The sequence below is a fragment of the Triturus cristatus genome, chromosome 8, assembly GCF_964204655.1.
Source record: "Triturus cristatus chromosome 8, aTriCri1.1, whole genome shotgun sequence".
NCBI classification, from domain to species: domain Eukaryota; kingdom Metazoa; phylum Chordata; class Amphibia; order Caudata; family Salamandridae; genus Triturus; species Triturus cristatus.
In genome coordinates, this window is record NC_140591.1 from 167,623,187 (window position 1) to 167,641,389 (window position 18,203).

Consider the following 18,203-nt stretch of genomic DNA (forward strand, 5'->3'; position numbering starts at 1 on the left):
CCTCCCTGGCTGGGATCACTCCCAGCTGCAGGAGGTCAGACTTGTGTCGTGGCAGCAGCATCCATTTTGTGATGCTGAGGCTTTGGTCAGAGGCTAACAGTTGAAGTATGATTTTAACATGTCTTTCCCTCTAGAAGGGGGGAATAATATTCTCATGTCCAGAAATGGCATGGGGGTATTATTCCCGAGTGTTAGACACCTTACACGACATGTTTTGATAAAGCCAAACCATAGTTACCATAACCGTCTAAGATTATAAGGTACTTTAAGAGTATATGGTAGGCTATATCATAGAACAGCTATAAGGACATGGTTCCGAAAGCTGCAGACAGGCTCAGCTCATGCTAGAGCACCATCTCACATGTTACCAAGCACTCTGCCTCCAGGATTGTCAAGGCCTGCCATAGGAGTGACTGATAGGTACCCATGTGTCTATATGTAAGTTAGGTATAGGAATACTACACCTAAGCAAGGGGTGATTACACGACCTTGCCCCAGCTGAGTGATCAGCCAGTTGTGTCAAAATGGAAGGCCAGGCCAGGGGTGGCACAATACATGCTGCAGCCCCTGGTAGGCCTAGGGTACACCTATGCCCTGGGTACCTAGGGTACACTGTACAGGGGCCAATAAGGTGATCCTATCCAAATGGGTTATGCACCTAAAGTACATAGTATTAATTTAGAGAGAGAACAGCAGGGCGCCGTGGGTCTGATTAGCAGGCCCACAGCCACATCTAAGTCGTAAACCAGTAAAGCAAAAGCAAAAAGTGGGGGTGAACATAGAAAGCAGACCCTACTCTCCTACACAACCCCCCCCCCAAACTTAGGGACATTAAACTAACCTTGACCAGTTGAGTCTTCATGTTCTAAGTGGAAATATCTGGAGAGTCCATCTGCATTGGCATGGTCAGTCCCAGGTCTATGTTCCACTGTGAAGTCCATCCCCGTAGGGAAATGGACCACCTAAGAAGTTTGGGATTTTCACCATTCATCTGATTTAGCCACAAGAGGGGCTTATGGTCTGTCTGAATCTTGAAGTGAGTGCCAAACAAGTATGGCCTCAGCTTCTTCAGGGCCCAAACCACAGCAAAGGCCTCCCTCTCAATAGCTGACCAACGTTTCTCTCTAGGGGTCAGCCTTCTACTTATAAAAGCAATGGGCTGGTCTTGACCATCTACATTCAGTTGTGAAAGAACAGCTCCCACACCTAACTCAGAAGCATCTGTCTGGACAATGAACTCTTTGGAGTAGTCTGGACTTTTCAGAATAGGTGCACTGCACATGGCCTGCTTCAGGTCATCAAATGCTTTTTGACAGCTTGCTGTCCACTGAACTTTCTTTGGCATCTTCTTGGAGGTCAAGTCATTAAGTGGTGTCACTATGGACCCATAGTTCTTAACAAACTTTCTGTAGTACCCAGACAGGCCCAAGAAAGCTCTGACATGAGTCTGGGTAGTTGGAGGAGCCCAGTCCTTTATGGTCTGGATCTTGCTCTCCAGTGGTTGAACCTGACCCCCACCAACTAGGTGGCCCAGGTATACAACCTTGCTCTGCCCTATCTGGCACTTAGTGGCCTTGATAGTGAGGCCTGCCTTTTGCAGGGCCTCTAAAACATTCCTCAGGTGGACCAGGTGATCCTCCCAGGTGGAGCTAAAGACAGCAATATCATCAAGATAAGCTGCACAATAATCATCCAACCCAGTAAGGACTTGATTCACCAGCCTTTGGAAAGTGGCAGGTGCATTCTTCAAACCAAAGGGCATTACCACAAATTGATAATGTCCTCCTGGGGTCGAGAAAGCAGTTTTGGCCTTTGCACTCTCAGCTAGTCTGATTTGCCAGTAGCCTGCTGTTAGGTCAAATGTGCTCAAAAACTTAGCAGCTGCCAGTCTGTCAATGAGCTCATCTGCCCTAGGTATTGGGTGGGCATCTGTCCTAGTGACAGCATTGAGACCTCTGTAATCCACGCAAAACCTCATCTCTCTCTTACCATCTTGGGTGTGAGGTTTTGGCACAAGGACTACAGGACTAGCCCAAGGGCTCTCTGAAGGTTCAATGACTCCCAGCTCCAACATCTTTTGTACCTCAACTTTTATGCAGTCTCTGACATGGTCAGGTTGCCTGTAGATTTTACTCTTCACAGGCAGACTGTCACCAGTGTCCACCTCATGGGTGCACCAGTTTGTCTGACTTGGGGTCAGAGAGAACATATGTCTGTAGGCCTGCAGAACTTGTCTGCAGTCCTGTTGCTGATGGACAGTGAGGCTGTCAGAAAAGACCACACCATCAACTGAGCCATCATCAGGGTTCTGAGTCAACAGGTCTGGGAGAGGGTCACTCTCTTCCTCCTGCCCCTCATCTGTAGCCATGAGTAGCCCCATGTCTGCCCTGTCAACATATGCCTTCAATCTGTTGACATGAAGCACCCTGTGGGGGCTTCTGGGAGTCCCAAGGTCCACCAAGTAGGTGACTTCTCCCTTTTTCTCAACAATAGTGTGGGGTCCAGACCATTTGTCTTGGAGTGCTGCTGGGGCCACTGGCTCCAACACCCACACTTTCTGCCCTGGCTGGTAAACAGTCAGTACAGCCTTTTGGTCATGCCAAGCTTTTTGGAGTTCTTGGCTTGCCTCAAGGTTTTTAGAAGCCTTCTTCATATACTCTGCCATCCTGGAGCGGAGACCAAGTACATAATCCACTATGTCTAGTTTGGGTTGTCTGAGAGGTCTCTCCCATCCTTCCTTCACCAAACACAGGGGTCCTCTTACAGGATGCCCAAACAAAAGCTCAAAAGGGCTGTAGCCAACCCCCTTTTCTGGGACCTCTCTGTAAGCAAACAGAAGGCAGGGTAAAAGGATGTCCCATCTTCGCCTAAGCTTGTCTGGTAATCCTTTTATCATTCCCTTTAGGGTCTTGTTGAATCTTTCAACAAGCCCATTGCACTGTGGGTGATAGGGTGTGGTGAACTTATAGTTAACACCACACTCCTTCTACATTGCAGTCAAGTATCCTGACATAAAGTTGGCACCTCTGTCAGAAATGACCTCCTTTGGAAAGCCCACTCTGGAGAATACTCCAAGCAGGGCCCTTGCCACAACAGGAGCTGTTGTGGTCCTCAGGGGAATTGCTTCTGGGTACCTGGTGGCATGGTCCACTATCACCAGTATGAATCTGTGCCCAGATGCTGTTTGTGGGTCCATTGGTCCTACAATATCTATGCCCACTCTTTCAAAGGGGACCCCCACCACAGGTAGTGGTATGAGGGGGGCCTTTGTGGTGCCACCTGATTTGCCACTGGCTTGGCAGGTGACACAGGAGCGACAAAACTCCTTAGTATCTTCTGACATATGGGGCCAGTGAAAGTGAGGGACAAGCCTGTCCCAAGTCTTGTTCTGGCCTAAATGTCCTGCAAGGGGAATATCATGGGCCAAGGTTAGAAGGAAGCCTCTGAACTTCAGTGGTATGACCAACCTCCTGGATGCACCAGGCTTGGGGTCTCTAGCCTCTGAGTACAGTAGCCCTTCATCCCAATACACTCTATGGGTACCTTGAGCATTCCCTGCAGCCTCAGCAGCAGCCAGCTGTCTGAGGGGTTCAAGAGAGGGGCAGTCTAATTGAGCCTGCCTCAGATCTGCCCTTGAAGGTCCCCCTGTCCCAAGAAACTCAACCTGATCAGGTTCAAGTTCTTCTAGGACAGTTCCTTCAGGGCTCTCAGAATCATCCTCCTGGGAGGGCTGATCCACTACCTGAGGCAGGGGGGAAGGCACAGCCTTAACCCTACTGCTCTTTCTCTTGGATTGTGACTGGTCCATAGTTTCAGGATCCAGCACTTGTTCAGTGTTGCACTTTTTGGCCTGTGACCTGGTCACAGCAAGGACATGTGCATCTATCCCCAGCATTTCTGCATGGGTCCTATACTCCACTTCAGACCAAACTGAAGTTTCAAGATCATTGCCCAGTAAACACTCTACAGGGAGGTCTGAACTAACAACAACTTTCTTGAGGCCAGTTACCCCTCCCCAGGAGAAGTTAACAATAGCCACACTATGGGAGGTAGTGGCATTGCTAGCGTTGGTCACTAGGTAATTCTCACCTAGTATGATCTGTCCAGGGTCCACAAAAGCAGGTGTCACCATTGTGACACTAGCCCCAGTGTCCCTGTAGGCCTGAGCCATTCTTTGGTTGATAAAAGGTGTCTGTCTGTACTTGCCCAGGTTACTGGGGCCTACAGTAGAGGACAAAGCTAAGTCCCCATCACAGATCAGGACAGCCTGAGTAGGTACTCTGACTAGGCCAGAATCCTCCTCAGTTCCCAGGGTTAACCCTACTACACCCTTTTGCTGGGAACCACCACTTACAGCTGAACTAGGGGGTACAGTTGCCTTAGGGGCAATGGTGGCTGGGGGCTTATCCTTTTTGGTGCACTCACTAAACCAATGTGAGGTAGACTTACAATAGTTGCACCATGGTTTCTTTTGGCCTTCCTTCTTCTTATCCTTTTTGGAACCACCCTCCCCCTGAGCCTTTTGGGGGCCTGGTGAAGACTTCTGGTCTTTTTGTTTCTGCTCATTACCCTTCTGGTCTGCCTTTTTCTGATCACCGCCCTGGTTCTGGTTTTTCTGCTTAACTCTAGTCCTGACCCATCTATCTGCCTTCTTTCCCAATTCTTGGGGAGAAGTCAGATCAGAATCAATCAGGTGTTGATGCAATAGCTGGTTTTGACAGTTGTTAAGTATTTGTTCTCTCATGATCAAATTATACAATCCTGTATAGTCCTTAACCTTACTTCCCAATAGCCAGCCTTCCAGAGCCTTAGTGGCACAATCTACAAAGTCAGTCCAGTCCTGAGTCTGTGTCTTCTGGGTATCCCTGAACAACAACCTGTATTGTTCAGTGGTTAGGCCAAACCCATCAATCAGAGCACTCTTCAGGACAGTGTAATTATCTGCATCCTCATCACTGACTGTGAGGAGCTTGTCTCTTCCTTTCTCAGAGAAGGAGAGCCACAAGATAGCTGCCCACTGACTTTGGGGTACCTGCTGTACTTTGCAAGCTCTCTCCAAAGCAGTTATCCATTTGTGGATGTCATCCCCACACTTGTAGGGAGGGACAATCTTGCTCAGGTTTCTATTATCATAGTGCCTGTCTCTATCTCTAGGAATGTTGCTGCCACCAGTGGGTTCTAACCCACTTAACTTTTGTTCTCTAGCCAGAACAAGCTTTTCTTTGGCAAGGGCAAGTTCTTCCCTCTGAATCCTCAGATTAGCCTCCCTCATTCTGGCTGCATGCTCCTTTCTCTCAGGTGAAGTCATTCCCCTGTGAGAGGAAGCATTAGAGATGTTAGAGACATGGGAGTGGATGGATTCCCTTGAAGGGGGTCTGTCCCTCCTGTTTCTCTGTGAATGTCTACTTGTGGGTCTGTATGGGGGGACCCCATGCAAACTCCCATGTAAACTTAAGTTAGCCTGGCTAAGTCTCCTTACTTGGCTCTGGCTGTCTACCTCCCCATCTGAAGCCCCATCTGACTCCTCTGTGGTGGGTAGACCCTCCTCTGTGCCTAGGGCACCTTCCTGTGATGCCCTCTGAGCATCATACTCCTCTAGGAGTTGTCTTAACTGAAGGAGGGTAGGGTTTGCACCCTGTTTTATTCCTCTGGAGGTACACAATTGTCTCATCTCCTGGAATGTTAAGGTATCATACCTAGAGGGGGTCTTCTGCAGACCTGCCCCTCCTGAGAGAGCATCTACTTGATCTCCTCCCAGAGGCATGATCTAGTGAGGGTGTGGTGTGTGCACCTACCTACACTAGTTGTATCTACTAAACCTTTCTAGTAGTTGTAGTCAGGGTGTGTTATTCCCTTCAACCTACAACTACAAAGTCCAGTAGGACTTAAGTATAATAATCTATGTTATATGTACCTAGACAATATCTGTGTGATCTTTCAATTTAGTATCTCAAGATTACAATGGTATTACAACAGCAAGCTCAGATCCCAACCGCTGCTCACCAATGTGAGAAGTTGGCCTGATGTATGATGTCACTAGTTATAGTGTACACCTTATATCAGTCCAAATACCCTTATGGTGATTGGTTGTAAAGTCAACCTTATAGACCAGCTATCCTAGTGGTAGCATGGACAAGAGCAGTCTTAGGCTAAACTCTGAATGGCATGTGAAGCCAGCTGTGATACCATATATAATCCCTTGAATACCAAATGAAAGGACACCACAACAGATATATATATATAAAATAAAGTGTATTTATTCTAAGCAAACCCTCAGCACTCTTTATGAGTTTAGAGGTAAGTACAACACAGTCTTATTAATGCATACAGTAAGTCACACAGGTAATACAGTTAGGCCCTAGGGGCCACGCAAACCATATACTAAGTAAGTGGTATAAGAACCACTGTCACGGAAATAGAATAGGCCTAGGCCTAGGGAATCGCTGGGGCTACACTACACTAGCGTTAGTTAGGAAGTGGGAGGCCCACGGGATTCGTGTGCAGAGTGGAAACACTCACGCGTAATGCGTAAAAGTCAATAGCAATGTTACAGTTTAGAAATGGATAGATTTAGGACACTTCCGGAGTAGCTAGGAAGTTGAGGCTTGAAAACTAGACACTAGGATAGTCACTATCCTGATGAGCACCGGAGTACCCAAGTTACCTAGCCCACAGGCTGCGGGTGCATAGGGGTGAAGATGCGTCGTTTTCGTCGTCGACTCCTATGGATGCCTGAAGAAAGATGCTGACAGGCAGTCAGGGGAGAGTGTCCGGTGGATCCCAAGGCTGGGATCAAGAAGAGAAGAAACCTGCAAGCAGAAGGGACAGAGTCAAGGTCACTAGCCAGTGACCACGTGGAACCAGGAAGGAACCAGGCGATGTCGTGAAGAGTTGCAGGTGAGGGTGAAGCTTGTCGCTGCAGCCAGGAGGACCAGGAAGCGTCGAGGACGACCAGGACCAGGAGGCGAGCTGTCCCACGAAGGCTCTTGCTGTCGGCGGCGTCGAAGTTGGACTAGGACTCACCAAGCCTTGGCAAGCGGAACCCACGAAGAACAAAGGACTTGCTTCTGGTGCAGACCAGGAAGGTCTGGGGTGCTTCTTCTTTGCAGAGAAGCGGGAGCCAGTCTGGAGGAGCCAAACCAGCGCAGAAGATTTCAGGGAGCGTCGTCACAAAGGCCACTAGCCAGCGGGCAAGCAACCGGACAGACGCGGCAAGCAGGAAAATGCTGAAGGGCCCCACGCAGGACTCGTGGAGTGTGGGGGGCTGGTCTTCGGTGCAGATGGTGCTTGGGGTTGGGGCTTCTCAATCCCCGGTGCACAACTTCGAGGGTACCTCAGAAGCTGCGCTGTAAGCTACTAGCCACTTTTCCCAGGTAGCCGGTCCCACGTCGCTCGTCGCCTCCACGGATCTCAGCTCTGCTGCAGATGTGGATGAGGGTCGGAGAAGTCTGGAAATCAAGGCTCTGGTCGGGCTCTGCAGTCGGTTCCTCGTCGAACGTTTCACAAAGCAAAGGGTAGTCACTTGATGGTGCCTGTTTGCACAGGGTAGCCACTCCTTGGCTACAAGGGAGATTCTTCAGTCTTCTTCTTTCGTCGAATGTCGAAGGTCCAGAGTTTCTGTTCAGTTTTGCAGGTTCAGGATAATCTAAAGTCTTGAGGCCCAACTCCCACTCTTATACTAATCTGGGGGGCTGGGATACCTGCTAGGTCACGCCTTATGGGTGGGACCTGGGAGGGGGTGGTTACACCCACTTCCCTTTGTCCAGTTTCGCGCCAGAGCTGGGGCTGGAGTGCCCCAGCGCCGGTTTGAACTGGACTATGCAAGGAACACCTTGTGTGCCCCAGGCATGTCTCATTCCTTTCAGCCCACCCTGCCCCAATACACTAAAGGCTGTCTGGGGAGGTGCTAGCACCTCCCCAAGCAGGAAACCTATTGTCCAGGCCTCCCTGGCTGGGATCACTCCCAGCTGCAGGAGGTCAGACTTGTGTCGTGGCAGCAGCATCCATTTTGTGATGCTGAGGCTTTGGTCAGAGGCTAACAGTTGAAGTATGATTTTAACATGTCTTTCCCTCTAGAAGGGGGGAATAATATTCTCATGTCCAGAAATGGCATGGGGGTATTATTCCCGAGTGTTAGACACCTTACACGACATGTTTTGATAAAGCCAAACCATAGTTACCATAACCGTCTAAGATTATAAGGTACTTTAAGAGTATATGGTAGGCTATATCATAGAACAGCTATAAGGACATGGTTCCGAAAGCTGCAGACAGGCTCAGCTCATGCTAGAGCACCATCTCACATGTTACCAAGCACTCTGCCTCCAGGATTGTCAAGGCCTGCCATAGGAGTGACTGATAGGTACCCATGTGTCTATATGTAAGTTAGGTATAGGAATACTACACCTAAGCAAGGGGTGATTACACGACCTTGCCCCAGCTGAGTGATCAGCCAGTTGTGTCAAAATGGAAGGCCAGGCCAGGGGTGGCACAATACATGCTGCAGCCCCTGGTAGGCCTAGGGTACACCTATGCCCTGGGTACCTAGGGTACACTGTACAGGGGCCAATAAGGTGATCCTATCCAAATGGGTTATGCACCTAAAGTACATAGTATTAATTTAGAGAGAGAACAGCAGGGCTGTGGGTCTGATTAGCAGGCCCACAGCCACATCTAAGTCGTAAACCAGTAAAGCAAAAGCAAAAAGTGGGGGTGAACATAGAAAGCAGACCCTACTCTCCTACAGCTGCTACTTTATTTTTTTCAATCCGGCGAGAGTCCTGTGGGATTGCAACATTTTTTCCAGATTGTTCTTTTTTTTGGAATCCAGGGTGTCCCTCCGGGTCCACCCCATGGGGCCTAGTGCGTCAGGGTATCCCTATCCTGCCTTTTATTTTTTTTCTAACTTCAGGACCGGGGACTGAGTCCCTGAGTCCTGTAAGGCTTGCAGCAACATTTTCCTTATGTTACTGGCAGCCAATCAGAGCGCTCGCTCCCGCGTGAATCTAACTCTCGCTAGAGTGAGATGGCCCGATGGAAATAAAGCTTCCTGGGCCAATCAGAATACTCTATTTTTAAAATGCAGCTCCAGATATACAATTATTTTTCAACCTTTGTTTCTCAAAAACTACAGAACGAATTGCATTAAAAAAAAACACAATCTGCAGATCAAGATCGAGCTTATTTCCGTATTTGGTGTAATTCCGTTCAGCAGTTTTTGCTGTACCCTTTTCTTAAGAAGTCTATGGAAAATGCATGGTGATTTTGACACCCCAGGGCCAGCTCCAATAAAAAGGGAGGGGGCCAACATGGCCCCCTCTCCAAGCCTTGAAAGGCCCCAAGGACCCTATCGCCAGGGGCCAAATACAATTAAATAGGGAAGGAGGGCATGCAGGTCCCTCCCAAGCCTTAATAGGCCCCAGGGACAACATCCCCTTGGTGCCAAATACAATAAAAGGGGGAGGGGCTGCGCGGCCCACCCTTCCAAAACCTTCTTGGGCCCCAGGGACCCCTTCTTGTGGCAAAATCAATGGGGAAGGGGCATGCATACCCCCTCCCCAAGCCTTATTAGGCCCCGGGGTCCCCATCCCAGGGTCCAACCAAATGGCAAAGGGTAGGGGTTCATGCAGCACCCCTTCACCAAGCCTTCATAGGGCCCGGGGACCCCATCCCCTGGTGCCATTTTTTGTTTGGGAGGGGGGGCTAAACGGCCTCTCTTCTTGAGCCTTATTAGTCCCCAGGGACCCCACCCCCTGGGGCCAAAGCCAATTAAAAAGGGGAGGGAGGCTACACTTAGGCCCAGGGGACCCCATCCCAGGTGCCAAATTTAATAAAAAAGAGGGAGTGTCGTGCAGCTCTCTCCCTGAGTCTTATTAGGCTCTGGGACCCCATCCCCCTGGCTGACTAATAAAGGGAGGGGGTGCGCTGAACCCTCCGAGAGTCTAATTAGGCTACGCGACTCCCTCCCCTTATTAAATACATTGGGCCCCGGGGACGGGGTCCATGGGACCTAATAATAATGCAACCCCTCCCTAAATATTTCAATTGGGCCCTACGGTATGCGCTCCTCAGGACCAAAAATGGCTTGTGTGGGGAGCTGCGCGCCCCTCTACCCTTAATAAATAATTGGTCCTGGGGATGAAAATGGCTCAGGGAGGGAGCCGCGTGCCCCCTCCCCTCAAATATACCCTGCCCCATGGGATGGGTTTCCAGGACCCTAAATGCCCTCGCCCCATATATTAGTCCTCCTTTAAAGTTCAAGACAGGGAACTGAGTCAGCGAGTCCTGTAATGGCTCCCAACAACATTTTTCTGGCAGCCAATCAGAGCGCTCACTCCTGTGTGAGTCTGACTCCCACAGAAGCAAGATAGCCCAAGGGAAATAAAGCTCCCTGGGCCAATCAGAACACTCTATTTTTAAATTGCAGCTCAACCATCCAAATGTATAGTTATTTTTTAACCTTAATTTCTCAAAAACTACTGAACTGATTAACCTCAAAGCAAAAACCAAGATCTAGCTTCCTTCCTGGTGTAATTCCTATTGCAGTTTTTGCTATGACCTTGTCTAAAGAAGTCTATGGAAAATATTTGGTGATTTTGGAACCCCCCCCTTTTTCTCAGCTTCCATTTGACGGATCACCCCGAAACTAGAAACTTTCCATGCACAAACTAGTCAAAATGTAGCACCTTTTTGGAAAGTAGCACCTTTTTGGAAAGTTTAGTGGAGATTCGTCAAACAGGGCCAAAGTTATTTGAAACACAAAAAACGCTTTTCCGATGGAACATCAGGCCTAACTATAACAACCTAGTGGCGACCACCACTAGGTGATATATATATATATCTGACACCTTCTCACACCGACCATCTTTCACACACACCGACCATTTTTCACAGTGCTTAATTTAAGCTAGCGGCTGTAGACAGACCCACCAGCATTCTTTTTTGGGGACCAGGACTTATTTGGAATCATCTAACTTTGACCCAAAACAAGAGAGAAAAACACAAAAAGGGGGAGAGATAGGTTGAAAAACAGTGACAAAGAGAGAAAGCAAGGATGAAAAAGAACCTGCAAGAGTGAAATGAAGGAGGAGGGTGTGCTGGTACCAGATTAAAGTGGCATGAGGAGGAATCAAGACAAAGCAGCCTTGGGATTCTGCAACCCAACCTTCAATTGAGCCTTCAGGCTTCTGAGCAAAACGTTGGGTTTCTGCACTCATTCTTTTACAAACTAAGCACTGCTCTTTAATCTCTTCTCGCCCTTTCTTATTTGGTTGCTTTCCGCTCTCTCCCAGAAAGAAATGGGAGGGCGCCATGCTTGGCTGTGTTGACACTGAGCAACAAAGTAGCATGCCTGGAAACTACTTCCTGCAGTAGCCCTGTGAAGGCCCCCAGTAAGCAATGGAGACAGCAGGTGGTTCGACCAGATCACGCCCCGCAGTCCACCAGTTCCCTTGGGTCTGTTGAGGCCCAGGGGAGCTGGGGAGATCAGGGGAGACTGAGAATCATCATCAACCATTCCACTGCTTTCCTCGGATCTCTTGAGGCTCAGGGGGGGTGGCAAATCGGAATCTGCACTTCCAATGCTACCCTAGGGTTCCTGAAGACCCAAAGGAGGCAAGGGAAGACCACAGTACGGCATCCAATGGCTGTGACGTCACAGCCGTAAACAAGAAGTTGTTTATGATCTTAATATAACGTCACACCAATATATAACTGGGATCAAATTACTTTCTTCCCACCAACGGATTTCTACAGAAGCTGTACACAATAAGATACGTTGGGATGACCTCAGACACAAAAGACGGTCCAGATGATAGACCATCCATGCTCACTGCCACACCCTATGCCATACTTCCAATTCTGAACTTAGGAAAATCTGTTTTGAAAAACAAACACAGTTTTTCACTTAGCATGGATACAAATCCACAAAATCTAACTGAAAACTGCACAGCAGGATAAAGACTAAAGTGGATTTGCATGAATCACCAGTCATTTTCAAAGTGCGAGTCAATTCCTTTACCTAATAATATTAGGCTTGATTGCCCTAACTGGGTGTGTGTTCTACTTGTAAGTAATATCCAGAATGATTTGAAACGTATTTTCGGAGTACTTTGGAGGGAGATAGAAAAATGTCTAAATCTAAAAGACATGCAAAGCGAATTTGCACAAACACATTAGAAACTTTTTCGGTACTGACAAATGTACTTGTTGCACTCATCTGAGAAATAACATGCACCCAAATGGACCCTGCCTATAATGTGCAGAAAAAAAGTAGTAAAGTGCAGTAATCAATACAGTATTTTTAAAGATTGCATAGAAAGTAGTTGCATGATAAGTGAATATTACATTTAATTAGGATAAAATAAAAGGTAAAATTGTTGACATGTGCTTTAAATGGGCCGGTACTCACCGGTACTGAGTACCGGCACTTCTGATTTTTTTTGCCGTCAGTACCGGCACTTTCTCTGTAGCCAGGGAGAGTACCGGTACCCTGATCCACGGCACGCACTCTCAGGTTAGATTTCGCCTCCAGTGCAGGGTAGAGGCCGCTCTGCTTCGTCGGAGCTTGTAAATCACTCGGATGAAGAAGCCTTTTGCAGAGTTGCTGGTGAAGAGTCCAGCAGCACCCATTTGAATGTACCCAAACTGCAGGGGGGATAGGTGGGTGAGAGGGCTTGTGCCACGCTGTGATTAACAGGACAGGGTCTCTAGACAGATCCTGCACTGTCAATCAGGTGCGCAGCGACCATTCGGGTGAAAGTGCCATCATGACTTTCATTTTCTGTAATGAGTTAATTGTTTTTTTTTTTTACATAAACGCATGTCATGTGTTTTAATATGTGCTGCAACTGGTGCATAAGTCATTATGTATGACGATATTTTGCCCTTAGCCCCGCCCACTTGCCACACCTCTATTTTAATGAGTACCTGCACTTATTTTAGCCCATTTAAGGCATTGCCGCGTTAGCCATCAATGTACATACCTATGTAATGTATTTAAAGCACAGGTAATGCAAAAGTTGTAGGAACATGTACATAAAAGATTCATGAGCAAAAAGCAATTAGGATAAGCTTGCATTTAGTATCCTTTTCGGGCCTTGTCAGTGTAGGAGCACATAGCGGGAACAAGTAACCCAAAGTATGACAAATTTACAAAAGGAAAAACCGTGCACTCCAAACTCAATAAGCAAAATATTTATAAAGTAGTATAGCCTACGTGAAAAAGTTGTAACTTATGAATATGCAGAATTCTAATTTATGATTTGCCGTTACTCTCTTTTGCCAAGACATTTCTCAGGCTGAAAATGATGTGCCCTTTTACTCAATATGGTCGAGTGAGAAACTTGGAAACATGTCTTCTAGGTTCACAGACAGAAACTCTATTCCTATACCACATTATACGCAATAAAATTATTTTATCTTCAACATGAAGAATTGTACTTCTCTATCAGAACAATGAACTGACAGCTCTATCAATAAACGCAGTTAAAAGGTATGTAAGCCACATAGCTCGTGCTCCGCCAGCTTCACTTGTTAAGGTTGCGATATGGGAATTTTCACGTGAAAATGTTGTTCCTGTCTGAATTTCCAGTTAGACTGTTTTGAACACTAGCGAATGTGTTGGATGCATAAAAGATAAAATTAAGTAAGAGAAATTAGAGGATATGTTGAGATTTTAACTCTCCCTGAAATGCTCAATGACATTTATTTTAGAGTTTTATATATCTTGGTTTTAGCATTATCAACTATGTATTCAACTCCCTTTTTGTTAAGAAAGAAAACTACGTTGTAAAATTTGCTTGCTGGTTCTCGAAGTTTCTTGAGGAGTCTGTCATCTACGTTTACAATGTGTCTTGCAGTAAATAAGTGCCGGGGTAATTGCTGAGACAGGACTGGAATCCGAGCTTCACTGTGAACACTGGATATAAAAGGAAACAGCCCCTCTCCACGCCTGCACCGCCTCAGAGCGTGGCCTTCCTACGGCTAGAAATAAAATACTGCCCTGGAATGTAGAACTGCAGCGTGCTCCAAGAGAAAAGCAAACCGTTGTTTAAGGCATGCTGTCGTTAAACATATTGTAAAACGTATTATATGAGCACATATTACGCCTTTTCTATAACTTTCCAGAAATACACAACGTGCGTACAATAAAGCTGCCAGACATTAATATACTCCCCCCACAAAGTCGGCGAAGTTTGCACCATGACCACTACTACCACTGCCTCTGTGGGATCGATTTCCCACAAGCCATCTGTTTACACTACATACCCAGCCTTCAATGTAGAACTTTACAAAATATAATTTCGTTTGCAGAATTTCCCAGGCACTTAGTGAAAAATGTGACAGTTTGTTGCAAAGCAGTACAAGGTAAAAAATCACATCGAATATGCATTTTCAAGAAATCATACAACTCCAATGAGGTTACCACGAGCACTAACGTAATTCATTTCTCCTGCAGGCGTTAACATTAATGACTTAATATTCTCGCCTCACGTTAACTTGAACAAAAAAATAACAGGAAACAAACTTACTGCCGTAGAGCCTGCAACATTAGCCACAAATACTTTGATAACCATTCTGAGTGCAGGAGAGGAGATCTATAGCTGCAAAGACGGGCTCCCGAGATTGACAAACGAGCCCCCCAACAACCAGATCTTCAGTGACCCGCTTGTGAATATCAGCGTAGCCGGCTCTGTCAGTCTGCTCGCTGTTGCTCCGCTCATTGGCCGGTGGATATTTTGGGAAGCGACAGCTGGGTAAGAGATTGGTTCCCTGAAGCATCTGTTGTGCCCAGAACTTCTTTGCAACAAATACAAACGGGACTCAGAGGAACCGCACTGCTATAAGGGTCGAGGGTCAACACACTCGCCATCTTAAAAGTCAGCATTTACCGCAAAAACGAACCCTGTTTTTAAAAGGTTTTTTAGTTTTAGATGGTAAAGTACAACTCCTTTATTTTTTTTGCTTTTAGCTAAATATAAACATAAAATAAAAATTTTCTGAAATGGGTTAGTTTTTGTTGTATTTTTTTTAACCATCTTTCAATGATGGAATATGAGGCAACTAAAATGAACTTTACATTTTTCTTAAACTTTGATATGATATATTGGTATATATTAACATTTGTTATATAAATATATGTTCTAATCGTGGATGTGTGCTACTGACAGGGAATCAACAAAAGCTTGAAAGAGCCTTCCACTCGACTCCTTCCTTGATTTCTCTGCCGACGGCACCTGCCTCTCACCAGACCGTCCGTAAAAGGAGAGAGAAAGGGGAACCGATCAAGCTGCCCTGCGATAAATTGCTTATTATTTTAAACATTTAGTTTTCTTTTTGTGTAGTAATTAATGTCTCCAAACTTTGGTTTTTCATACTTTTCATGGCAAGAATGAACCTCATTTAAACACCACACATGTCCAGCAATAGTGCTCTTCATAACTTGCACTGTGCCATAGAAAGATTCTTTGCGGGCCACAAATCCTAAGAAAAATAGTAGGGGAGTTATTGGCATATGTAATTCACAATGACATCACAGGAAGTGTAGCCACATGGAGTAATGTCATGCCTGTATAACATTCCTCACTTTAAAAAGAAAAAAGGCTTATCCTAGGAAAGTATTAACATAATCACACAAAAATGTGAAAGGAACATTTTATATATATATATATATATATATATATATATATATATATATATTACCTACTGGCGGTCGCCAGTAGGTAGTTATAGTTAGGACCCTGTTTCCATAGGAAATCCGCAACATTCTATTTTGAATAACTTTGGCGCCGGTCGACGAATCCTCGCGAATTTTTCAAAATAGGTGGGGCGCTACGCTCCGCTCCTACCCTGAAAGTCTCGGGGGGATTCGTCAAGCGGGGGCTGAGATAAAAGGGGGGTCCCAAAACGCGTTTTTCCCATGCATTTTTCCATAGGACCTTTAGACACAGCTACAGCCCGAACGGCTGAACAGAATTACTTGAAATTTGGCAGAGAGCTAGTCCTCAGGTCAAGGTTATTAGGGATCTCTGTACTACCTTTATATAATTCCCTAGAGCAATTGCAATTTCGATAGAAGGCATTTCCGTGAGCAGGTTGACCGCCTGTGCCTGTGTTCTTATATCATATTTTAAAAATATTGGGCGCAGACATAATTTACGCTGTTTTAATATAGTTAAGCAATCCAGCAGGATGTGCACTAGATCCCCTTTTGTGCCCAGCCTACACTTGCAACACCCTTTGTGATCTAACATTTTCGATTTGGTTTCTTTGTTTATCAGCCACGGATTAATCCCAATTCGCATCCTTAGCATCTCCTGTCTATACCAACGATTTGGTAAGATATCCAAATAAGGGAACCAGTTTTCCTTTGACCAAGAGTTCATCATGAACTCTACTGATTTTTTCTTAGCTAGATATTCCATATCGGTTCTTCTAGAGACTTCTTGCCCGTTAAACTTCAAATCACTTTTAGTACAGTCTATTCGTTGGGATTCTTGGCACATGAACACATTTAAACCCTCACAGGCCTGCACCATTTTCTTCCTACAAGTTTTTGCCCATTTTAAGTTACTAAATTGGATCTCTTTTCTACACCACTGTGCAACCTTTTGGCCTTTTTCATTTTCCAAGCGTTTCCAAAGTCTAATCACTGCTATTTGTACTTGTACCCCCCAGGTCGTTGTTCCTAATTCAGTTCTTATTGCTTGGACCATTGATGATGGGGGCAGGGACAAAAGGGTTTTCAGGCATTTCCCTTCCTCCAGGTCCCAGACTCCCTTACCGCTCAAATAAAGGATTTCTGCGCCATATAGTACTTGCGGGGGTATCATTGCACTGAAAGCCTTTAGTAATGGACGATGAGACATATCCCCGTAATCCAGATTAAACATTTTTAAACCAGAGATTGATGTGAGTGCTTTCGCTTTTTGGGCTTCCAGGTGTGTATGCCAGTTTAGTGTCTTTTCAAACCACATCCCTAGGTATCGATATTCGTTAACCGATTCCAATTTAAGATCGCCTAAAAACCAATTAAACTTATCTCAAAAGTAGGGCAGTAAATGGGTTGAACATGCACTTTGCAGCAGAAATTCATATCTATCGGGGTTGTAACCTTTGTCAGAAAAAAATACTGGCCATTTGTTTACATTTCGCTGTTCTGGAAGGGACAAGATGCGGTAGTGTAAAATTCTTAATACTCCGTTGTGATATTGGCAGCTGTCCCTCTATTTGTGTTAATAACCATATTTAAATTATATACAAATTAAAATAAGTTTAAAGTGGTCTTCTTTTATTTTCTGTTTTAAATCTATACCGCAAAAGGTAAAAATACAAAATTTAATTGCTTTTGCAAACATTTTTTACTGGCAAGGACACTTAAGTATTGCCAGCTGGAAACCCTGTATGCTATCTCCATTCTACCCTCTGTTAAAGACAAACCAAGAAATAGTTGTGTGCATTGCTGATGCTAACACGTTTTTTTATGATAAGAAATATACATATCTGTTATTTTTTTACCACGAAATAAAAATGTGAAAACTATATAAAAATACATTACTAGCTCGAAAATGAAACCAACAGTGACACAGCCACCACAGAAATAGGGCAAGTGAACAGGTAGCTAATTTTAGGAGTGGCCACATAAGCGTGTCTAGGTATTTGGTGATAATGGGCTGTTGACCTATCTTCACTTTTAAATAATTTGTCAGACCAAATGCCCACATAAACAAGTACAACATTATGGTTGTAGGACACCTGGGCTGTTCTTGATGACTCTTAGATTTATCTTGCCAAATATGCTACTATATAGACTCACATTCTTTCTCTTACTTTCTTCCAGGTCTTTTCCTCAGTCGTTTTATCCTCGTCCTTTTATCTTCTCCCCACCAGGATATTGACCCTCGAAATAAATTTTGGTAGGTATTAATGAGAAATAAAATGGTAGACAAAAATATTAAAGGATTAAAAACCATGCATTATGATCATTTACTTTTGTCTTCTTTTGTCCCTTTCTTTCTTCATTTCATTATCTTCTTTGTTTTATAAGCTACTTTTCCGCTTTGTTCTGTCCTTTCTTAATTTTTTCTTTTTCTGGTGAATAGAACCAAATAGGTTCTCATGCCACCTTATCTTCTAGATTCCCTGATCTCTTTATACTTCCCAGAGTGAGACCCTTATTGAGACTATTAATGACTCTTGTCCCA

At 45.4% G+C, this 18,203-nt stretch overlaps 1 protein-coding gene across 5 annotated transcripts in view; it reads right to left on the reverse strand.

The window, feature by feature from the left end:
• The window catches only part of SH3BGR (SH3 domain binding glutamate rich protein), a 403,616-nt gene extending 388,955 nt beyond the window's left edge, over positions 1 to 14,661 (reverse strand). For all 5 annotated transcript variants that reach the window (XM_085621246.1, XM_085621245.1, XM_085621243.1 and 2 more), the window contains exon 1: positions 14,532 to 14,661. In XM_085621246.1, coding sequence (XP_085477372.1) covers positions 14,532 to 14,576 — 45 coding nt within the window. In that variant the 5' untranslated portion in view covers positions 14,577 to 14,661. The remainder of the gene's footprint in view (positions 1 to 14,531) is intronic.
• Positions 14,662 to 18,203: the final 3,542 nt, after the last annotated feature.